The 20,767-nt window shown below is 41.2% G+C and overlaps 1 protein-coding gene across 1 annotated transcript in view; it reads left to right on the top strand.

The window, feature by feature from the left end:
- LOC142095361 (cadherin-like protein 26) overlaps positions 1 to 20,767 on the top strand; it is a 111,599-nt gene that overhangs the window by 33,368 nt on the left and 57,464 nt on the right. Inside the window, exon 4 of the mRNA XM_075178312.1 lies at positions 7,373 to 7,483. Within this exon, the coding sequence (XP_075034413.1) occupies positions 7,373 to 7,483 (111 nt within the window). The remainder of the gene's footprint in view (positions 1 to 7,372; positions 7,484 to 20,767) is intronic.

Raw genomic sequence — 20,767 nt, 5'->3', positions numbered from 1 at the left:
ATCTTGGTACAATAATGCAAAACAAATGTATACACAAATAGTATAAACATATAGTGTCACTAACCACCAAGACTTGCTGACTGTCCAGACTATTTATGTGTACATTCACATACTCCTAGGGGTCGATTCAATTCTGCTGCGAATAACGCAACGTTAACAGTATTACCGTTGATATGGTAATTTTAACTTGGATTTCATATCGAGGCTCAGGGAGCCGCAAGTAAATATCCAGCGTTGAAATTACCGTATTAAGGGTAATTATGCGCAGTTTTACCGTATTAACGGTAAAATTGCTAATGCCGCGTTATTCACTGCAGAATTGAATCGGCCCCTTAGAGGTGTACATGTCCACCTTGAATATTTTATGCGTTTAGATTGGTGTAGTGTGAAAATGTAATGTAAAGCCTCTTTTATAGTGGTTTTTTTTTCAGTCTGTATTCAATGTTGACCTGTATAATTCAAAACTATGGTATATACTCATTAGAGGGTCTCAGGTGGGCCCTGGCTCTATATGTATGACTCACATAACTACACTATAATGCAAGTATAATACATGTATTTCAAACATCCAGGAAGAGATCTGAAGGAAGGCACAGATGCTGACAGTGTATAGTGCTTACAATCTCTTTGAGAGCGCAGTGTCAGCACTGCTCATCTCCAACTCCTTCGGCCAATCTTGAACCCACCTACTATTTTGAGGTTTTATTAAGTTTGGCCCCCGATTAGCTGAAGGAGGTGAAATAGGTCAGATTATTTAAATTATGCTTCTGCTACAGGGTTGCCAAATCGTCCTTTTAATTTTTAACACATTTACTGGATTTGTTGCATTACTAGATTCAGCCTGTATCTTATCTAGATTTAATTGCCAACAGGACCTGTGTAATTTACATATTTTATTAATTAAGGGTAAGAGTTTGCTACCCTGTCCTGCTGAAACAGAGAATGCCTGAGGTGCAGTTATTATAGGAATGATGTATCTTCGAACACAGTATGAACGCAACTTATACTTAAAAAGCCTCCACGTAGCTTGTACGCCCGTATTGAAATACAGGCGGATCTCATGATACGTTTCCATTCGAATCTGGGTTTAAATACACTCTGGCTATATGTTACTTGCTGTAAGTAGACAGACAGTACAGACGGGATACGCACATGGATATGTAACATAGTAACATAGTAACATAGTTGATGAGGTTGAAAAAAGACACCAGTCCATCAAGTTCAACCTATTTTGGATCTCCTGCGATCCTGCACTTATATTTGAAATTAATCCAGAGTAGGCAACCGCCCATCTGTTTCAATTTTGAAAATGCCCCCAGACTCAATATTGCAATCCAATTTTTACCCTATATCCACTACTATCCTTTATTTTAAATTAACGGTCGTATCCCTGGATACACCTTTCCGCTAAAAATTTGTCTAACCCTTTCTTAAACATATCTATTGAATCTGCCATCACAACCTTCCCTGGCAATGAATTCCATATCTTGACTGCCCTTACTGTAAAGAACCCCTTCCTTTGCTGGTTGTGAAATTTCCTCTCCTCTAACCTTGGGGGATGACCACGTGTCCTGTGTATGGTCCTTGGGGTAAAAAGTTCCCATGAAAGCTCTCTGTATTGACCCCTAATGTATTTGTACATAGTAATCATATCCCCCCTTAGGCGCCTCTTTTCTAAAGTAAACATGCCTAAACTGGCTAACCTTTCCTCATAACTTAATGACTCCATACCCTTTATCAATTTTGTCGCCCTTCTCTGAACCCTTTCTAGTTCCAAATTATCTTTTTTATAGAGTGGTGCCCAGAACTGTACTGCATATTCAAGATGAGGTCTTACCAATGATTTATACAGTGGCAAAATTACACTGTCTTCCCTTGCATCTATGCCCCTTTTTATGCATGCCAATACTTTGTTTGCCCTTGCAGCTGCTGCTTGACATTGAGCACTATTGCTAAGTCTACTGTCTACGAGCACTCCCAAATCCTTTTCCATTATAGATTCTCCCAAATTAATTCCATTTAATTTATAGATTGCGTTCTTGTTTTTGATCCCTGAATGCATAACCTTACATTTATCTGTGTTAAACCTCATATTCCATTTAGCCGCCCAATCCTCCAGTTTATTTAAGTCCCTCTGTAGAGAAGCTACATCTTGCTCTGATTTTATTACCTTACAGAGTTTAGTGTCATCTGCAAAAATAGAAACTTTACTCTCTAAACCATCACCAAGGTCATTAAAAAATATATTAAAAAGGAGTGGTCCCAGCACGGAACCTTGAGGAACTCCACTTAAGACCTTTGACCAATTAGAAAATGTTCCATTTATCACAACTCTCTGTTCCCTATTCTCTAACCAGTTTTCGATCCAAGTACAAATTTTGATTTCTAGACCCAGTTCCCTTATTTTGTAAACCAATCTCTTGTGTGGCACTGTATCAAAGGCCTTTGCAAAATCTAAGTAGACCACATCTACTGTCCTGCGCTGGTCTAAGTTCCCACTAACTTCCTCGTAGAAACTAATTAGATTAGTTTGACATGACCTATCCCTCACAAATCCATGTTGATTCCCACTAATAATTTTATTGCGTACCAAGTAATCCTGAATACTGTCCCTTAAAATACCTTCCAGTAGTTTCCCCACTATTGATGTCAGGCTTACAGGTCTATAATTCTCTGGTTGTGATCTCGTCCCCTTTTTAAACAACGGCACCACATCTGCTATTTGCCAATCCCTTGGTACTGAGCCTGATGAGATTGAATCTCTGAAAATTAAGAATAGCGGTCTAGCTATTTCCGAGTTTAACTCCATAAGGACCCTTGGGTGTATGCCATCTGGACCTGGAGCTTTATTTATCTTAATATTCTTCAGTCGCCTTTGGACTTCTTCCTCTGACAACCAAGTATTAATTAATGGCATGGTTTCATTTCCATTTTTATGTATTACTCCTGCCATTTGTTCCTCTCTGGTAAATACTGAAGAAAAGAACGTGTTTAATATCTCTGCTTTTTCCTTAGTATCATTTATCAATTCACCCATCTCACTTCTTAGGGGTCCTATATTATCTTTTTTAATCCTTTTGCCATTTATATACTTAAAAAACTTTTTGGGGTTTGTCTTACTTTCTTTTGCAACGTGCCTTTCATTTTCTAATTTAGCCAATCTAATTTCCTTTTTGCATGTTTTATTACATTCCTTGTACCTATGGAAGGACTCCTCTGACCCTTCAGACTTAAACAATTTAAATGCACGCTTCTTCCTTTGCATTTCTTCCCTTACCTTTTTATTTAGCCACATTGGTTTAGACTTAATTCTTTTACATTTATTTCCCATAGGAATGAACTTATACGTGTATGTTTCCAACAACATTTTAAAGACAGCCCACATTTCTTCCGTATTTTTTCCTTCAAAGGCTTTGTCCCAGTCTATGCTCTTTATAGACTCCTTTAGCATATTAAAATTTGCCTTTTTAAAGTTTAAAGTCCTAGTTGATCCCTTATACTGTTGTTTCTGGAAACTAATTTCAAATGAGACCATATTATGATCACTGTTTCCCAAGTGCTCCTTTACTTGAATATTTGATATTACGTCTACATTGTTTGTTATTACTAGGTCCAGTATAGTCCGGTTCCTAGTTGGTTCCTCAACTAATTGGGACATGTAATGGTCTTTTAGCGTGCTCAGAAACCTATTTTCCCTAGCTGTACCGCAGGTCTCAGTACTCCAATCAATGTCCGGATAATTAAAATCCCCCATAATTAAAATTTGACCTAGTTGTGTAGCCTTTTCAATTTGCTGTAGAAGTTGGGCTTCCTCAATCGTACTAATATCTGGCGGTTTATAGCATATCCCTTTCAGAAACTTCTCTGAACTTTTTCCTCCGCTGGATCTTTCCACCCACAATGCCTCTATATTATCACCAATATTCTCGTATATAACTTCCTGAATACTTGGTTTTAATTCTGGCTTAATATAAAGACATACTCCTCCTCCCCTTTTATTTACCCTATCCCTCCTGAAGAGAGAATAGCCTTCCAAGTTGACTACCCAGTCATGTGTATCATCCCACCAGGTCTCAGTAATACCTATAATATCATACTGCTCATTCATTGCTACTAGTTCTAACTCCCCCATTTTACCTGTCAGGCTTCTTGCATTTGCAAGCATACACTTAAGTCTATTGCCTCCCTTAGGTATTTCTTTTTGCTTTAAAAAGGGCTGCTCCTTATTGGCTATGCTTCCCTTTCCCCCCTCTCCACCCCCTTTACTCTTGTTAAATTCCTCCTTACTACTCTCAATGTCTATCCCATAAATACTTGCTTGCCCCTCCCCCCCGGAGCCTAGTTTAAAATCTCCTCCAACCTTCTAACCATCCTCTCCCCTAGCACTGCAGCCCCCTCCTCATTCAGGTGCAATCCATCACGACAATAAAGATGGCAACTGACCGAGAAATCAGCCCAGTGCTCTAAGAATCCAAAACCCTCCTTCCTACACCAATCTTTTAGCCACGCATTAACCTCCCTAATCTCCCGCTGCCTCCCTGGACTAGCGCGTGGCACAGGTAGTATTTCTGAAAATACTACCTTGGATGTCCTTGCCTTAAGTTTGCGACCTATGTCCCTGAAATCATTCTTTAGGACACCCCTTCTTCCTCTAACTCGGTCATTGGTGCCAACATGCACCAAAACCGCTGGGTCATTCCCAGCCCCTCCCAACAATCTGTCCACCCGATCCGCAATATGCCGAGCCCGAGCACCCGGGAGCCAACACACTGTTCGGCATGCACGGTCCTGGTAACAGATTGCCCTATCTACCTTCCTAATAATTGAATCCCCTACCACCACAATCTGCCTGGGTCCCTGAGTAACTTTGGTCCCCTCTGTGCTGGAGAGACCATTCCCCTGGTTGCTAGAGGAAGCAGTGTCATCCAACTCTACCAATTCTGAACTGCCTTCCACAGTATCTTCATCCAATCTGGCAAATCTGCTGGGATTGCCTAGCTCAGAACTGGCCTGCCTCTTCCTCCCTCTGCTACCCCTAGTAACTGTTACCCAGCTGCCTACCTGTGCATCCTCCTCTGTCTCTGCTCCACCCTGCTCAGCTAACGCATCAACGGTGAGCTGTATGTAAAACATAAAGTACCATCAGAAATGTGTTATAAATAAAATGTACAACAATTACTACTTTTATCCTTAATAAAAATATGTTTTGTCCTTTTTTTTACAATTAAATCATATATCAGGATGTTCTTAATACATACTGTACAAAAAATGCATTTTTATAGTTTCTCTTACTTGCAAACACATGTTCTAACACGCGTACGTATAGACATCTATGTAAGTAAATGCAAAAGTCACATTATCTATCCTTCCAGTCTTATGTAATAAAGTGTTGTATATAGTATACAAAAGAGAGAAGTCTTTAAAAAAGAAGTCTTTACAGTGTTACTAATAAATGTGATATTTGCATTTTCAATATAAAATGTAATTAAACACAAATGGCCCACATCCGTTGTTTACCCTTTTGTTTATCCCTTTAAAAATCCAATGGAAATGCAAATGACAAATACTACCAGCTAGAGGGGTCAATAAGCAAAAAGCTAGACAGAAACATATAGATAGTACTGCAGGTGTCATCCTCATTATTGCATATCTTTACACCAGGCCTCCAGTACCCACAAAAGATAAGCCTAGGCATATCTGGTTTAGACTACAAGTCAAATTATGTTGCATCTCCAGGAGGCATGCTACACTGAACATTGTCTTAGTGTACTCAAGTTACGATTACCCACCTCCATTCTACCTCTCCAGGCTTAAGAGGACATAACTTTAAGATATGCACAAATCTAGATACAGATGCATTTTGGTGTGCATGCTCAGCACAGAAATGCCTCTCAATATGCCAAAAAAATTGATGTACAAAGAACACTGATAACCTCATTAACCTATCTACACATCTGCAAAGCATTGCTTTCTATTGTTTAACTAATCCTGAGTGTGACTGGATTACATATAATATAAAGCTTGTCAACCAGAAGAAAGCCAACCTGGTCCAGGTGAATCAGGAAGGGCATTGTTAAGGAGTAATATGTGATCATAGTGCAATCAAATGTGCTTTCTTTCAACATAGAGCTAAAAAGATGTGTCATTTTAGGAATTAAGAGGGCTGGAACCTTTTATAGTATTGGTCTGTAAATCTATCTGCTGGTGTTGAAGAAGGTTTGAGTGAGCAGATAGTGAGGGGACCCATATGCAATTGATTCGTCATCCTCATTTCTCTTGAACCCTATGTTTCATGGCTGTTTTCTATTCTCTTCACAGTATTGAGAGAGAGTATATCTAGTTAAGGGGAAGGGGTCCCCAGGGTTTGGATGTGCTATGTATCTGGTGTTGTAACTACTGCCTGCCTGCTGCAATGGTTATGGCTCTCCTCTATAGATGTTTAGTCCTGCCTCCTGCTAGTTGTTCTCAGAATGCAGGCACTGGTTTTCTGTAGAAGTTTGGGCAGCACTCTGTAGAAGTCTGCTGCCACTATATATATATATATATACACATACTAATGCAGCCTTCGCAGACCTTTTTAAAATAGTGGGTGCTTTTGTAGGCTGGAGGATACGTTTGCTGGGATCTCAGCTGGATGGTAAATAGTCTCTCTGGAAGGCAGTCTTTGCCGCTAGATGACCCTTGTTTTTTTCTTTTTTTCTCAAGGCTGAAGTTTGCTTTTCAGACTAAATAGAGGATTGGACGCAGAGAGTCCCAATGTCTTGTGTCTTCTCCCAGCCAAGTCATTTCCTGTCCTTTGAAAATGCTTCAAACTAATCCTTCCACCCTTCCTGCTCACCCCATCTGCCCTGTTGGAGCCACGCTTATATTGGGTTCCCACAGCAGACCCAATATGCGAGAAGGCCACAATCTAAGTCCTACATCAGTCCCACCTTCGGCCCATTTTATCACATCACAGGCTGATGACATTTGAGTTACTAGTGCCAAAAGCCATAATGTTGCTGCTTTGAATGTCAATGTTCTGTGTGATAGGGGACATCCATAATAAAGTAAATTACTTTACAAATTGTTCTCTAAAAAGGGGAGCTAGGCTTTTATGGAAATATTGCAAATTATTTGCAAGAGAAAATAGGAGCGCATCTGTACCCACTTCTTCCTGTCCCCCTGGTTATGCTATAGACAGAGGTAAGTATGTGTAGAAAATGTTTGAGAGTTGCCAAGTACATTGCAATGTGATGCCTTTTTAGTAATTGTAAGCAGTTGAACGATACTAGATAACAGGAATTTATATGTTTTGTCACTGCATCATTACTCCACTATAATTATATGTTAAATAAGTCATAACCTATTACTTTCCCTGTTCACTTTCCAGCATATACTTAAACGCAGGGCAGTACTGGATCGTCAAAAGAGAGATTGGATCATTGACACCTTTACTCTTCAAGAAGAGTTACCTGGTCCTTACCCAAAGATGATTGGCACGGTGAGCTCTCAGATAATTTATTTCTATCTAAAGAATGTTATGGCAATTTATCAAAAACTATAAACATACATTAGATGACAAGCAAGATTCTTTGTTATATGGTATAACACATATATATGTGGATGCTTAGCTCAGTAATGAGACACCCAACTTATTATAAATAACAAATAACATTTCATATCCAATATGTCATCACAGGAAAAATCTAAGAGTAATTTTTACAATTGGTTAAAGACACATTTATTATTATTACAAACAGTTACATTATATGTCTTTGTTATGTAAAAGATGCTGATTCTGCTGGAAAAAGCTTTTAACAAACAGTTTCATAAGGTCTGAAAAGGGATTTTCATTTCAAGAGAGGCATATATCTATAGACAATTGAAGTAACAGTATCTCCACCAGAACAGAATGAGAAGAATGCAATAAAAATAGTTTTTCCGCAAAACAACCTAAGCTTAAATATGTTACATTTCATGAAAGTGCTATATAAACAAAGGCAATCATTATGTTAAGGCTGAAGTAGATATTATTGGAAGACTGGTGTTATTATACAGAGGATGTACGAAGCACACATTATGCACTCCTCAAAATGCCCTGGTTTTATACTGGTGCACCTGGAGGGTCTCCTCAATGTTACTTAGGGTGTGCACATACACTTTGTGTCCAGGTGACACCTCCACAACCTAGAAGTGTGCTTTGATGTGCGGAGAGAAAAATCTCCAGAGCTCCAGTGTAAAAAAGTCTAAACATGATAGTAATAAACAAAATAAACTTTTTCATTTCCCACCTACTGTAAAATACTGCTGAGCTTATGGCTGTATAGTTTAGTTAGGATTTGAAATAATCATAAGAGTGAGGGGAAATCAGGTTTGTCTTTATTAAATGCTGCAATATAATGTATGTGAAGCTTTTTATTACATTATTTGGAGTTAACCTAACAATGCACTTCGACACGAAGTGCAACAAGGAGCCAAAAGACGGGTCCAATTAAAGTAATGGACGAAACCCAAAGACTGCCAACTCTGAGCTAGTGCAAAATTCTAGCGGAAATGATTGGATACCCCTCTTTCCCTCTGCACTGCACTGAAAAATGCACCCTCTGCATCACTTTATGTTACAGTAACATATATAGCTCATTAGAGAAACAGACTGTGGGCATAGGCTGAGTACAGTAAACATGTGTTCACTTAATTGAAACACAGTGGATGCATTTGCCGATGAGTATTTTAGAAGGGGTGTCTATTGCATTTCTCTTGCATCTACTTGAGGGCTGGTGCAATAATACACATGATGATGAACATCAGCATCACTATCTAGCTGTTTGTAATTGGCTGATTGTGTATTGACCCCTCCAGCTGATGGTATTTAATTCATTACTTAATGCTGCACTATTATATCAAGTAGCAAGCCATCTATTTCCATTACCTAATTGACATTTCCATTTGGTCACTTGCAAGATTTTCTTTGAAAACAACAGATGTGGAGGTGTTTGTATTTAATTACATTTCATACGGAAATTATTACTTTCATATTTATCAATAACAAAGACAATATTCTCTTTTGTGAATATGGCATTTCATTATGTTGTTATATTTTGCGGGTAACGCAACTTTGGCAATTACTACGAACACTGTCAAGCCACATCACAGCTTTTCTGGAGAGTAGGTATACATACTTTTATGTGTCAGGCGCCATCCCCACAGTTACCTTAAGTGCTGGGGTCGGACGCCTGCCTTTTCTTGCCGTCCACGTCCCGTTGCCTAGCAATGGGACACTCTTCCTGGTTTCGGGCTGCCATGCTGCGCACACATGGCAATGATGCTCGCATCCCGTTGCTAGGCAACAGGACGCTTTCCTCTCGCTTCTGTAGGCGGTCAACTGCAGCTGAATGCCGAATCAATCCCTCTCATATTAGGGGCCAATTCCTTTTATTTATGGCACCTCCTGAAAGTGTTCTGGTGCCAGAATATTGGTTCACACCAGCTCCAGCGTTCCAGTTGTCTGTATCTGGTTACCTGTGTTTGGCTCCTGACCTTTGGCTTGATTTCTGGACTACCCTCTTTTGTTTATCCCTGGTACTGCATTCCTCGGCCTGATTATGATCCTTGGCTTTCCTCTGATCATCATTATTATTATTATCGTAGATTTGTAAGGCACAACAGTGCTCTGCAGCGCCATACAGTAGGGAGGACAAGGACATACATAAAACAGTACATACGTAAAACAAGAACAGACAAGGCAGACAAAATGAATGGAGACATGAAAGCAAAGGGTATGGAGGACCCTGCTCATTGGAGATCTTACATTCTAAGGGGAAGAGAGCACAGCTGAAACTAGAGGAGCTAGTGTGCTTCAGAGTGGAGATAGGGATAGTTGCGAGGGTGCATTAGTGTGAATAGTGTTATCGAGGATAAGGACACCTCTAAAAAAGAGGTGGGTTTTCAAAGAGCATTTAAAGATTTGAAGGCTGTTGGAAAGTCTGACTGAGCATGGTAGGGAATTCCATAAGTGGAGAGCAGCACAGGAGAAGTCTTGTAGGTGGGGGTGAGAGGTGGTTATCAGAGATGAGACAAGGCACAGGTCAGAGGTAGATCTCAGAGGGCGGGAGGGAGAGCATTTTGATATGAGATATGTGATGTTTGCAGGGGTGTTGTAGTTGAGGGCTTTGTAGATAAGGGTAAGTAATTTGAATTTGATCCTGGAGAACACAGGGAGCCAGTGTAGGGATTTGCAAAGTGGTGCAGCAGGTGTGCAGCCGTGAGAGGGGAAGATCAGTCTTGCAGCAGCATTTAAGATGGAAGTGTGGATATATGGGTGTCAGGAATGCCAGATAGCAGGAGGTTGCAATAGTCAAGATGGGAGATGATGAGAGGATGGATAACAGTTTTTGTAGCATGTTGTGTAAGAAAAGGGAGTATTCTGGCAATGTTTTTAAGGTGGTCGACAGGACTGGGAGAGAGTCTGAATGTGAGGAATAAAGCAGAGGGCGGAGTCAAGTGTGACACCAAGTCAGCGGCTTGTGCGACTGAGGAAATTGTGGTGTTATTGACAGTGAGGGAGATTTGAGGGCAGGTGTTGACTCTCGCAGGAGGGAATAAGTTCTGTTTTGGACATGTTGAGCTTTAAATAGCGTTGGGACATCCATGTGGAGATAGCAGAAAGACAGTTGGTTACAGGAGATAGTACAGAAGGAGAGAGGTCAGGGGAAGAGATATAGACTTGGGTGTCATCTGCGTTGAGGTGGTATTGGAGGCTGAATGAGCGAATTAGTGCCTCAAGAGAAGAGGTGTTCAGCAAAAAAAGTAAAGGGCCAAGAACAGAGCCTTGTGGGACCCCAACAGATAGTGAAGGGGAGGATGTGCCAGAGGTAGAAACACTAAAGGACTGGTTCATTAGGTAGGAAGTGAACCAGGAAAGGACTGTGTCATGAAGGCCAATGGATTTTGGATCATCCCTGTGTACTTCACTACTGTTTGGCCTTGACCAGGACTGCTCAACTACTCCTGTTCACCATGCTACCACACTGGTGACTATCTCAGAGAACCATGACCTGCGCATCTCACATAGCCAAGTCCATACCTCCTTACAGGTGTCCCTGGTGAGCATCGGGGGTGCGTTAGACACTGTGCTTCCCTGTTTAGTACTGTCAATACCAGTCGGTGGAGAATTCAACATTAATACCGTGACAGTATGCCTGATATATACATAAGACAAATGCTATTATTTATGAGCTGGATGCATCTTGAGATTCATCTGACTCACCATGACTGTGTGTGTCTTTTCCTATATATGTGTTTGGTGTTTTAATATGTCCCATTCTAAATTAGCCTCATTTTTAGTAAGGTTGAAAAAATGACATAGGCCCATCAAGTTCAATCTTTCATGAATTGTTTTCAGTCAGAGAGAAAAGCAAAACAAATTAAGTGTGGCCATTGCCAATTTAGCTTCACAGCAAAACATTTCATTCCTGGCCCCACAAATGATGTCCTTTATTATTTATGTCTAGAAATGCCATTTCTTGTAAGAAAAGCATCCCATTTTCAAATTTTCCATCAACAACTCATGGGCCAAAGTGTCCATCAGGTTTTCAATAATCTCGGTCTGCAGAAGGAAAACTTATTTTTTAACTGCTCTGCAAAACTGCACTGATGTGACAATAGCAAACTCTGGGTAGGGCCCATTGGAAATTCTCTAGCCCTGGGACGCCTGCACTGCTCTCATAAGAGCAGAGTGGAGGCCTCTTCCGAGCATGCATGTTGCAGTGCATGCACATAATCAGAAGAGTCCATTACTCAAATAGTGGCCTCAGGGAATGCAAGGAACTCAGAGAATGACCCAGCATCGTCAAGCCCGCCTCCTCTCTGGGCCACACACCCATTAGTTCCTCCCATGGATGCACCTACTCTGTACTTTGCAAGACAAGCCCTCATACTGCCTAAATCCCTGCTGCTTGTCCAAATTTCTGCTCATCTGCAAATTGTGTCATCTTACTCTGCAAACCCATGTGCCTCAGGGACAATCTAGACAAACTTATGCAAATGGAGGAACACAGCTGATTTAGCACTACGCAGAGGAGGTCTTGCATTGTGTAAATTACTTCAAATGTGTCCACTCTGAGATTAAGCAAATAGAAGTTATTATGAGAGACTAAGCTTAGAAAATTTTAACTAGGATATTATTGAAAATATTGATGGCCTAGAAGATAAGAAGAGGAGTGGTTTGATGATTGAGAAGTGTTATTGCTTTATGATGGTTCAAAGCTGAATTGGGATACAGAACAGCTAAATTACCCAGTCCCCTGATATATTTTTAGAAAATTGGTGAGATCAACTTTGAGAACAGCGATTGCTTGATACTGATAAAGGAATTCAATGTAAAACAGTTGTGTAAGAGACAACCAGAGAGTTTTATCACATTCAAGAAAAAAACATGGGGAGGCTGAGAGAACAGGTGGACTGGGATGCCCCCAGCAATCTCTACCGATGGGTACTAAAGCAAAATGTTTTAACCTCTTTGAAGCTGTAGCACAGCCTCATCTTCAAGAATTTCAATCTTAAACCAGATTTTTAACTTCAGATATTTGAGTCTAGTACCCAAAGTTGTCTTAAAGCACCACACACATTAAAACCTTTAAGGTTTCCATCAATTATTGCATCAATTGCATCAATTTTCTTCCAATGTTGCCACACACAGTATATGTATTTGAAACAACATGATTGAAAAGTAATTGGATCACATCTAAGAAATATATAAGACTCACCCACAATTATAAAGATTTTGAATGTTCTATTTCACGTCGTTTTGAATAAGTAATCATGTAAAATCTTGCAATTACAGCACACATACTACAATGTGGTCTTGTTAAGATTATCAGCTTATTTTATAGAAACAGTATATAATCAGCTGTTATGTGTAAAGTCAAAGTGGATTGGGTATTTTCAACACATGCAAAGATTTGTCTACAAATCTATCAAAATCTAAAGAATTGCACAATGGTGCAGTAATATGTGTGACTACCATTAGCAAATTATGTGGATCCCTAGACACTGCTTCTCTATTTATTTATTTTTTTTAATAAAAGGGTTTTATATATATATAAATTTTTGTGCCAATGGTACCTGTTTTCAAACAGATCGCATAAAATATATTCCACTGACTCTCCTTTTTGCTGGAGAGGCTGTCGGTGGTCTGGCTCTTTTTTGAATGTTTGGTGATATTGTCTGATCTCAGATTCGTTCTCTGATTGTATTCCTAATAATATATTCCCTTCCAACCAAAGCACGTACAGTCATGGCCAAAAGTTTTGAGAATGACACAAGTATTGCTTTTCACAAACTCTGCTGCTTCAGTGTTTTTAGACCTTTTTGTCCGATGTTGCTATGGTATATGGAAGTAAAATTACAAGCATTTCATAAGTGTCAAAGGCTTTTATTGACAACTATATTAAGTTTATGCAGAGTCAATATTTGCAGTGTTGACACTTCTTTTTGAAGATCTCTGCAATTCGCCTGCCATGCTGTCAATCAACTTCTGGGCCACATACTGACTGATGGCTGCCAATTGTTTCCTAATCAATGCTTGGAGTTTGTCAGAATTTGTGGGTTTTTGTTTGTCCACCACCTCTTGAGGATTGACCACAAGTCCTCAATGGGATTAAGGTGTGGGGAATTTCCTGACCATGGACCCAAAATTTCAGTGTTTTGATCCCCGAGCCACTTAGGTAACACTTTTGTCTTATGGCAAGGTGCTCCATCATGCTGGAAAAGGCATTGTTCTTCACCAAACTGTTCTTGGATGGTTGGTAGAATTAGTTCTTGGAGGATGTTTTGGTATCATTCTTTATTCATGGCTGTGTTGTTAGGCAAAGTTGTGAGTGATCCCACTCCCTTGGCTGAGAAGCAACCCCAATGTCACGGTTTGGTAAATTGGATTCTTTGATCTGCCCAACTTGACACTACTCCTAGCAAGGAGAGGAGTCTAACGAACGGATGGTTTTCACCAGGGATCATTGCAAGGTGGTTTGGACTTAGCTGCCTCCGTCCGCAGGTCGCGGCCCTTACCAGTAGTGTCAGGCGAGACCCTTTAGGGGAGTAAGTTGGATAAGAGGAACAAGATGCTGCAGAGGAGATGAAGCACAAGGCCAGTAGCCAGTGGGACATTGGAGTCAGATGGAGCGTAAGCTCTTCAGCCGGTGGCACAGTGGAAACTGATGAAGCGTAAGCTCTTTAGCCAGCATCACATTAGAGACAGGTGGAGTGCAAGCTCTTCAGCCAGTGGCACAGATAGATGGAGCGTAAGCGTTTTAGCCAGCGGCACAGTAGAGACAGGTGGAGCACAAGCTCTTCAGTCAGCGGCACAGTGGAGACAGATAGAGCGTTAGCTCTTCAGCCAGCGGCACAGTTGTGAAGATACCGGGTTTATCTGGCCCAGTGCTACCCAGTACCTTCTAGGATTCGTATGGTCACTCAGGCAAAATGCAGTTATAAAAATACAACAGTATATTTATTGTTATACAAACAACGCTAGAATATTATATACACACAGTAAATAAATGCCAGTCAGATTTACCACATCATCTGTCCCTTACCCCAATAACTTAAGGAGATATAGTCACCTGCTGTCCAGACTTCATGACCCATGGATCCCTCTCAGCTGCATATATAGACTTGAGTTAGAAAACGACAATTCAAAACTCCATCTTGCACCTTCCTGAATGAAATCCAAGCATGAGCACCCCTCCCCCCTGGAGTTGTTCCTTATATATCACAGGTCTAATTTCCACAGTCTTTCCCCTCCCTGGGCAAACCCCTGCGTCTATTCTTACTTAACCATTGGTCAGTGCTGGACTAAAGGGGGGGGGGTTGGACAGGGGAGTGAAGATGAGCTGTCCTTTCAGAGAACCTCCCCTGTTAGATGGCCTGTCTTGACTAGCCTGGTGAGAACAATGGACACTAATTAGTTTTCCTACTCAGGCACATGGCAACCTGATCCCTACCCATAATCCCCCTGGCTTTACTTTAAATACAATGAATAGCAACCTTACTTCAAGTTATCAATATACAATAAACAATATACATATGTACACTGAACTACAATGTCCCCTTAGCCACATGTTATTGGACAATGCAGTTATAGTCTGGTGAGCTGGGGAAACAAAAGAAGGCTATAAAAAGTATTTGCTATAATTCACATATCACACTCGTTTTGTCACATTCCTCCCCTACTTTTTTTAGCCCTTGTTTCCCAGTGGCTCCCTAGCCCCAAGTAATCATTTCTTACAAGTCCAAAGTTTCTGGCCTGCTGTGGTTTCTCCTGGGTCTGATGGTAAGGTAGATAGCAGTACACAGTTCCTCTTTCTCCCACCAGGGTCCCATGGCTGCAGGCATATCTTCCCACCCAGCTGGAGTGGGGGTTTATGCTGTCCTGTGTCATAAGATGAGTCAACAATAAAACTGGGCCACTCCGGTGCACACATCCATGGTAGGAGAGTTGTAGTCCACCATCCCTTGGGTGCCTTGTCCACCCTTAATTGCCCAACTGAAAATAGTCCCTTGGCCTGTCCTTTGTTTCTGGAGGCCATGCTCCCCTCCCCTGCTACCACATCCAACTGTTGCACTACTTCCCTCGCCTCTGGCGCATCGGGGTAGTGTGAATCCTCATTGGACACAGACTTGTCCTCCTGGCAGCAAAACAAAGTGGATGGTCCAGTGCAGGCCTCTGGTATTGGGTCCTGGATTCCCAGATTTGGAGCTGGAGTGCGATGCATCAAAGCTGGTGGGGCTGGTGAATCTTGCTGTACTGGTGCCCTCTCAGACACCCACTCAGTCAACATCTCCTCATCTGCCAATTCTGCATAGGGGAAGGCATAAGTGTAATTTTCCCAGGGCCCCATGGTAGTGGCCTCTGACATGACAATTCCTTTATCCTCTCCCATTAATTCTGTCCTACAGTCTGTAAACATGATTTCTGCTGAGATCATATGTTGTGCAAGTTTATGATTCTCTTCTGTCACAATTGGGTACAGCTGTACATCACTTGCCCCGGAGAGCACACATGCGGTATCCTGCGTTACTTCATTAAACAAATTCTTTTCAGGCACAACAGGGATGGATAACTGGTCTTTTCTGTAATTCTGTTCTAACTCAGACACAGTCTCAGGTTCCAATAACACTGGCAAATTATCAGAAGATGCTACTACATGGTACTTACTTGGTAGCTCTTTTCGATCCAAGTCACCAAATGGGAGAATTTCTCCTAATCCTTTCTGAGTAGTCGGAGGTACAACATCCTCACCAAGCAGTTCTTCTCCAGTCTCCCCCAAGATAGTAGCTTGGGCAACTGTATTTAATCCACTGGGATGGACCTCCCCCTGATTAACAGACTGAGCAGCCATCTTTTTAGAGTGTGACAAAAGATATTCCAATTGGCATTTTTCAGTATTCACTCGATAACACTGATCCTGCCACATTTCAGTGTCTGTAAATCCTTGCCGCCATACCTCATCCTCTGCTTCTTCAAAACTCTGTTGCAGACATTGCATTTGTTCCCAGAGAGGTATGTGGGGACCTAAAGTGAGCATCCATTTTCTATAAACACTAAAGGCATTGATGGGATTCTCCTGATCTTTTAACAAACGTTTCAGGATATCCATGTGCGTGCAGTACAGGTAAGGTACACCCCGGATCTGGCATTCCACTATCAGCTCCTCCATACTCATTGTCTCTAGTGGATCTGTAGAATCTGCTAATGGGACAGATTCTATTAATACATTTGCAGGGGATTCATCAGGCATGTCCCTGTGCTGTAATAGTCCATTTACGTCTTGTTTGTATTGCTGATTATTGTTGTATCTGGATTCTCCCTTGGCCAGATTCTGCATAATACAAATAACTTCATGTGTAAAATCATCCCATGCTGGTTCATCCCGAAAATTACAGGCACTTGCCTCCTCTTTCAACATTAGGAACACATCCAACAGGTTCTCCAATTTCTCCTGTAGACTGGCTCCTTCCCACATAATAATCTTTGGGCACTCCTCATCCCAATAATCCAAAATGTGCTGCATTGTGGTGGGGTGGTGCAACACATCCATATCCCCATCCTGCAGACACTGCCACAGTCCTTCATCCCAGTACGCCTTTCTCCTGGGTGTACTGGACTGCTTCATCCCTTCCTTTGGGAACTTTTGCAACACTGGGCTGTGACCTGCTCTCTTGTTCCTAGAGCTCACACCCATTTTACTTCCAGGGATCACCTCACTGTGATTTCCTCTCTTTGAGACACGGTTCCATCTTCCGCTCTCCTCTGGCGGGGTGCGCTTCCCCTTATCAAATCGGCACTTAGACGGCATCTTCCCTCGCCTAAAGCCCACAACGCTTTTCGTGACACTTTCTACCTTAAAGCCTTTAGGAGTAAGTTCAGGATAATGTGGTAACTGGTTTCTAGTGCTAACTGCTTTGCAGAGCCCTGGAATGTATCACGATACAGTTCCCCTGCAGCTCTACCCAGATAGGACCTGGGACTGAGTGACCCCACTGCTTGCCACCAAAAATGTGAAGATACCGGGTTTATCTGGCCCAGTGCTACCCAGTACCTTCTAGGATTCGTATGGTCACTCAGGCAAAATGCAGTTATAAAAATACAACAGTATATTTATTGTTATACAAACAACGCTAGAATATTATATACACACAGTAAATAAATGCCAGTCAGATTTACCACATCATCTGTCCCTTACCCCAATAACTTAAGGAGATATAGTCACCTGCTGTCCAGACTTCATGACCCATGGATCCCTCTCAGCTGCATATATAGACTTGAGTTAGAAAACGACAATTCAAAACTCCATCTTGCACCTTCCTGAATGAAATCCAAGCATGAGCACCCCTCCCCCCTGGAGTTGTTCCTTATATATCACAGGTCTAATTTCCACAGTCTTTCCCCTCCCTGGGCAAACCCCTGCGTCTATTCTTACTTAACCATTGGTCAGTGCTGGACTAAAGGGGGGGGGGGTTGGACAGGGGAGTGAAGATGAGCTGTCCTTTCAGAGAACCTCCCCTGTTAGATGGCCTGTCTTGACTAGCCTGGTGAGAACAATGGACACTAATTAGTTTTCCTACTCAGGCACATGGCAACCTGATCCCTACCCATAATCCCCCTGGCTTTACTTTAAATACAATGAATAGCAACCTTACTTCAAGTTATCAATATACAATAAACAATATACATATGTACACTGAACTACAATGTCCCCTTAGCCACATGTTATTGGACAATGCAGTTATAGTCTGGTGAGCTGGGGAAACAAAAGAAGGCTATAAAAAGTATTTGCTATAATTCACATATCACACTCGTTTTGTCACAACAGTGGAGACAGATAGAGCGTGAGCTCTTTAGCTAGCGGCACAGTGGAGACAGGTGAAGCTGAAGATCCAAGTTGAAAACATAGGAAACCAGATGGTGAATCTAACCAGGAAGGTAACTTTTTTTTAGCCTTTTAAAGTTTGGAGCCAAACTGATTAGCCAATAGGAACATGCGAAGGACATAACAGATAGAGTCCGCACATGCACAGAGCCAGGGTCAGGATGCCAACAGCCAAAGCAAGAATCAGTGAGGAACAGGTGAGCATGTGGGTCTTCGGTTATGGAAGCCGAACGACCGTCGTGTGACACCCACACATGAAAGATCTCAGGATGCTTTACTGTTGGCATGACACAGGAGTAATAGTAGCGCTCACTTTTTCTTCTCCAGATAAGTGTTTTTCCAGATGTCCCAAACAATCTGAAAGGGGATTCATCAGATAAAATGACTTTACCCCAGTCCTCAGCAGTCCAATCTCTGTACCTTTTGCAGAATATCAGTCTGTCCTTGATGTTTTGACTGGAGAGAAGTGGCTTCTTTGATGGCCCTCTTGACACCATGCCATCCTCCAAAAGTCTTCGCCTCACTGTGCGTGCAGATGCACTCACACCTGCCTGCTGCCAGTTCTGAGCAAGCTCTGCATTGGTGGTGTCCTGATCCCTCTGCTGCATCAACTTTAGGAGATGGTCCTGGCACTTTCTGGACGGTCTTGGGGCACCCTGAAGCCTTCTTCACAACTATTGAACCTCTCTCCTGGAAGTCCTCGTTGATCCGATAAATGATTGATTTAGGTGCAATCTTACTAGCAGCAAAATCCTGTGAAGCCCGTTTTGTGCAAAGCAATGATGACTGCACATGTTTCCTTGCAGGTTACCATGGTTAACAGAGGAAGAACAATGATTTCAAGCACCACCCTCCTATTAAAGCTTCCAGTCTGTTATTCTAACTCAGTCAGCGTCACAGAGTGATCTCCAGCCTTGTCTTTGTCAACACTCTCACCTGTGTTAATGAGAGAATCACTGAGCCTGATGTCAGCTGGTCCTTTTGTGGCAGGGCTGAAATGCAGTGAAAATGTTGTTTTTGAAATAAAGTTCATTATCATGGCAAAGATGGACTTTGAAATTAATTGCAATTCATCTGATCACTCTTCATGACATTCTGGGGTATATGCAAATTCCCATAATAAAAACTGAGGCAGCAGACTTTGTGAAAAGTAAAATTTGTGTCATTATTAAAACGTTTGGCTATGATTGTATTTCTGTCGCTTCCCTTCCCTGACATAGCTAAACACTCCAGTAAGCTTGCCAGACATATATTAAGTGTAGCCACTTGCCTGATGACTAGAGTTTGGAAAATGCAGGACCCATCCACAATGGATGTTGTTTAGAAAATAAATTGGAAGCTATCCATGAGATGTAATGGATGACCAGTATTCTGAGAAATTCAGCCTTCTCTTTACACAAAACATGGAGTGCTTGGTTCACTTCAATAATGCCCCCTTTCTCCCACTCTAATTTGAGTTTAAATTATGATGTACCTGTCCCCTACCCTTTCTTCTCTCTCCTGCTCCTCTTGAATATTTCTCTTCACTTTCATTTGTATGTTTATTTTATACCTGTATTATATTGTATATCTTATACTTTGTTTATCCTTATACTTATTGATGTCCTTATCATAGCACTCGTTTGTTTTGCACTATATTTGTATTTACTCAATGCATTAAATAAGATTGTATATAAATATAACCAAAAAACTAAAACATTTTATTAATCAAATTGTGTATTGCACAGGTGTTCTCCTAATTATTTCAGCAGTTAGTATTATGTTTCATTACCAAATATGTCTTATTGTAAAAGTAAATCTTCTTGTGCTATCTGAGATGTAATTGGCAATGTTTGCATATTTCCACTGTTTCAAACTAATTTTGAGTGTCTATCTCTTGAAGAGATAGTGGTGGACAACTCTACATCATGCATGCTAAAGAGTCTAGGAGGACATAGGAGCACAATACCTTGCATAACTTGAATGTTGCACATGGTTATAGTAATTTTTTATTGTATTTTAAATGATCCTTAAATAAATAATGACATATGAAGTCAAGATAATATAAACACTTTGAAATCTGCATTAAGTATACAGCAAAAGACAATAATGCACAGTTGGCCAATATGGATAAATAAGGACATTTCCAGGGCCGAACATTTCAGGGACATGACTTTAAATAGGATATAGGGACAGTTAACTATGCCCGAGACTCCATGAGATGAGGTCGGTCGATCACTCACAGACAGGCTAGTGTTTCATCTCATGTTTTGTAGGACATTTAAAGCCTCGCTAATTTTGTTTTCTTTGTCAGCAAACTCTGGCTCTGTTGAAAATAGAGTGCACAATGGTAGCTGGAGGTTCTTTGCTGAAGGTCA

This window comes from Mixophyes fleayi, chromosome 6, assembly GCF_038048845.1.
Source record: "Mixophyes fleayi isolate aMixFle1 chromosome 6, aMixFle1.hap1, whole genome shotgun sequence".
Lineage (NCBI taxonomy): Eukaryota > Metazoa > Chordata > Amphibia > Anura > Limnodynastidae > Mixophyes > Mixophyes fleayi.
This window is presented reverse-complemented; position numbering and strand designations above follow the sequence as displayed.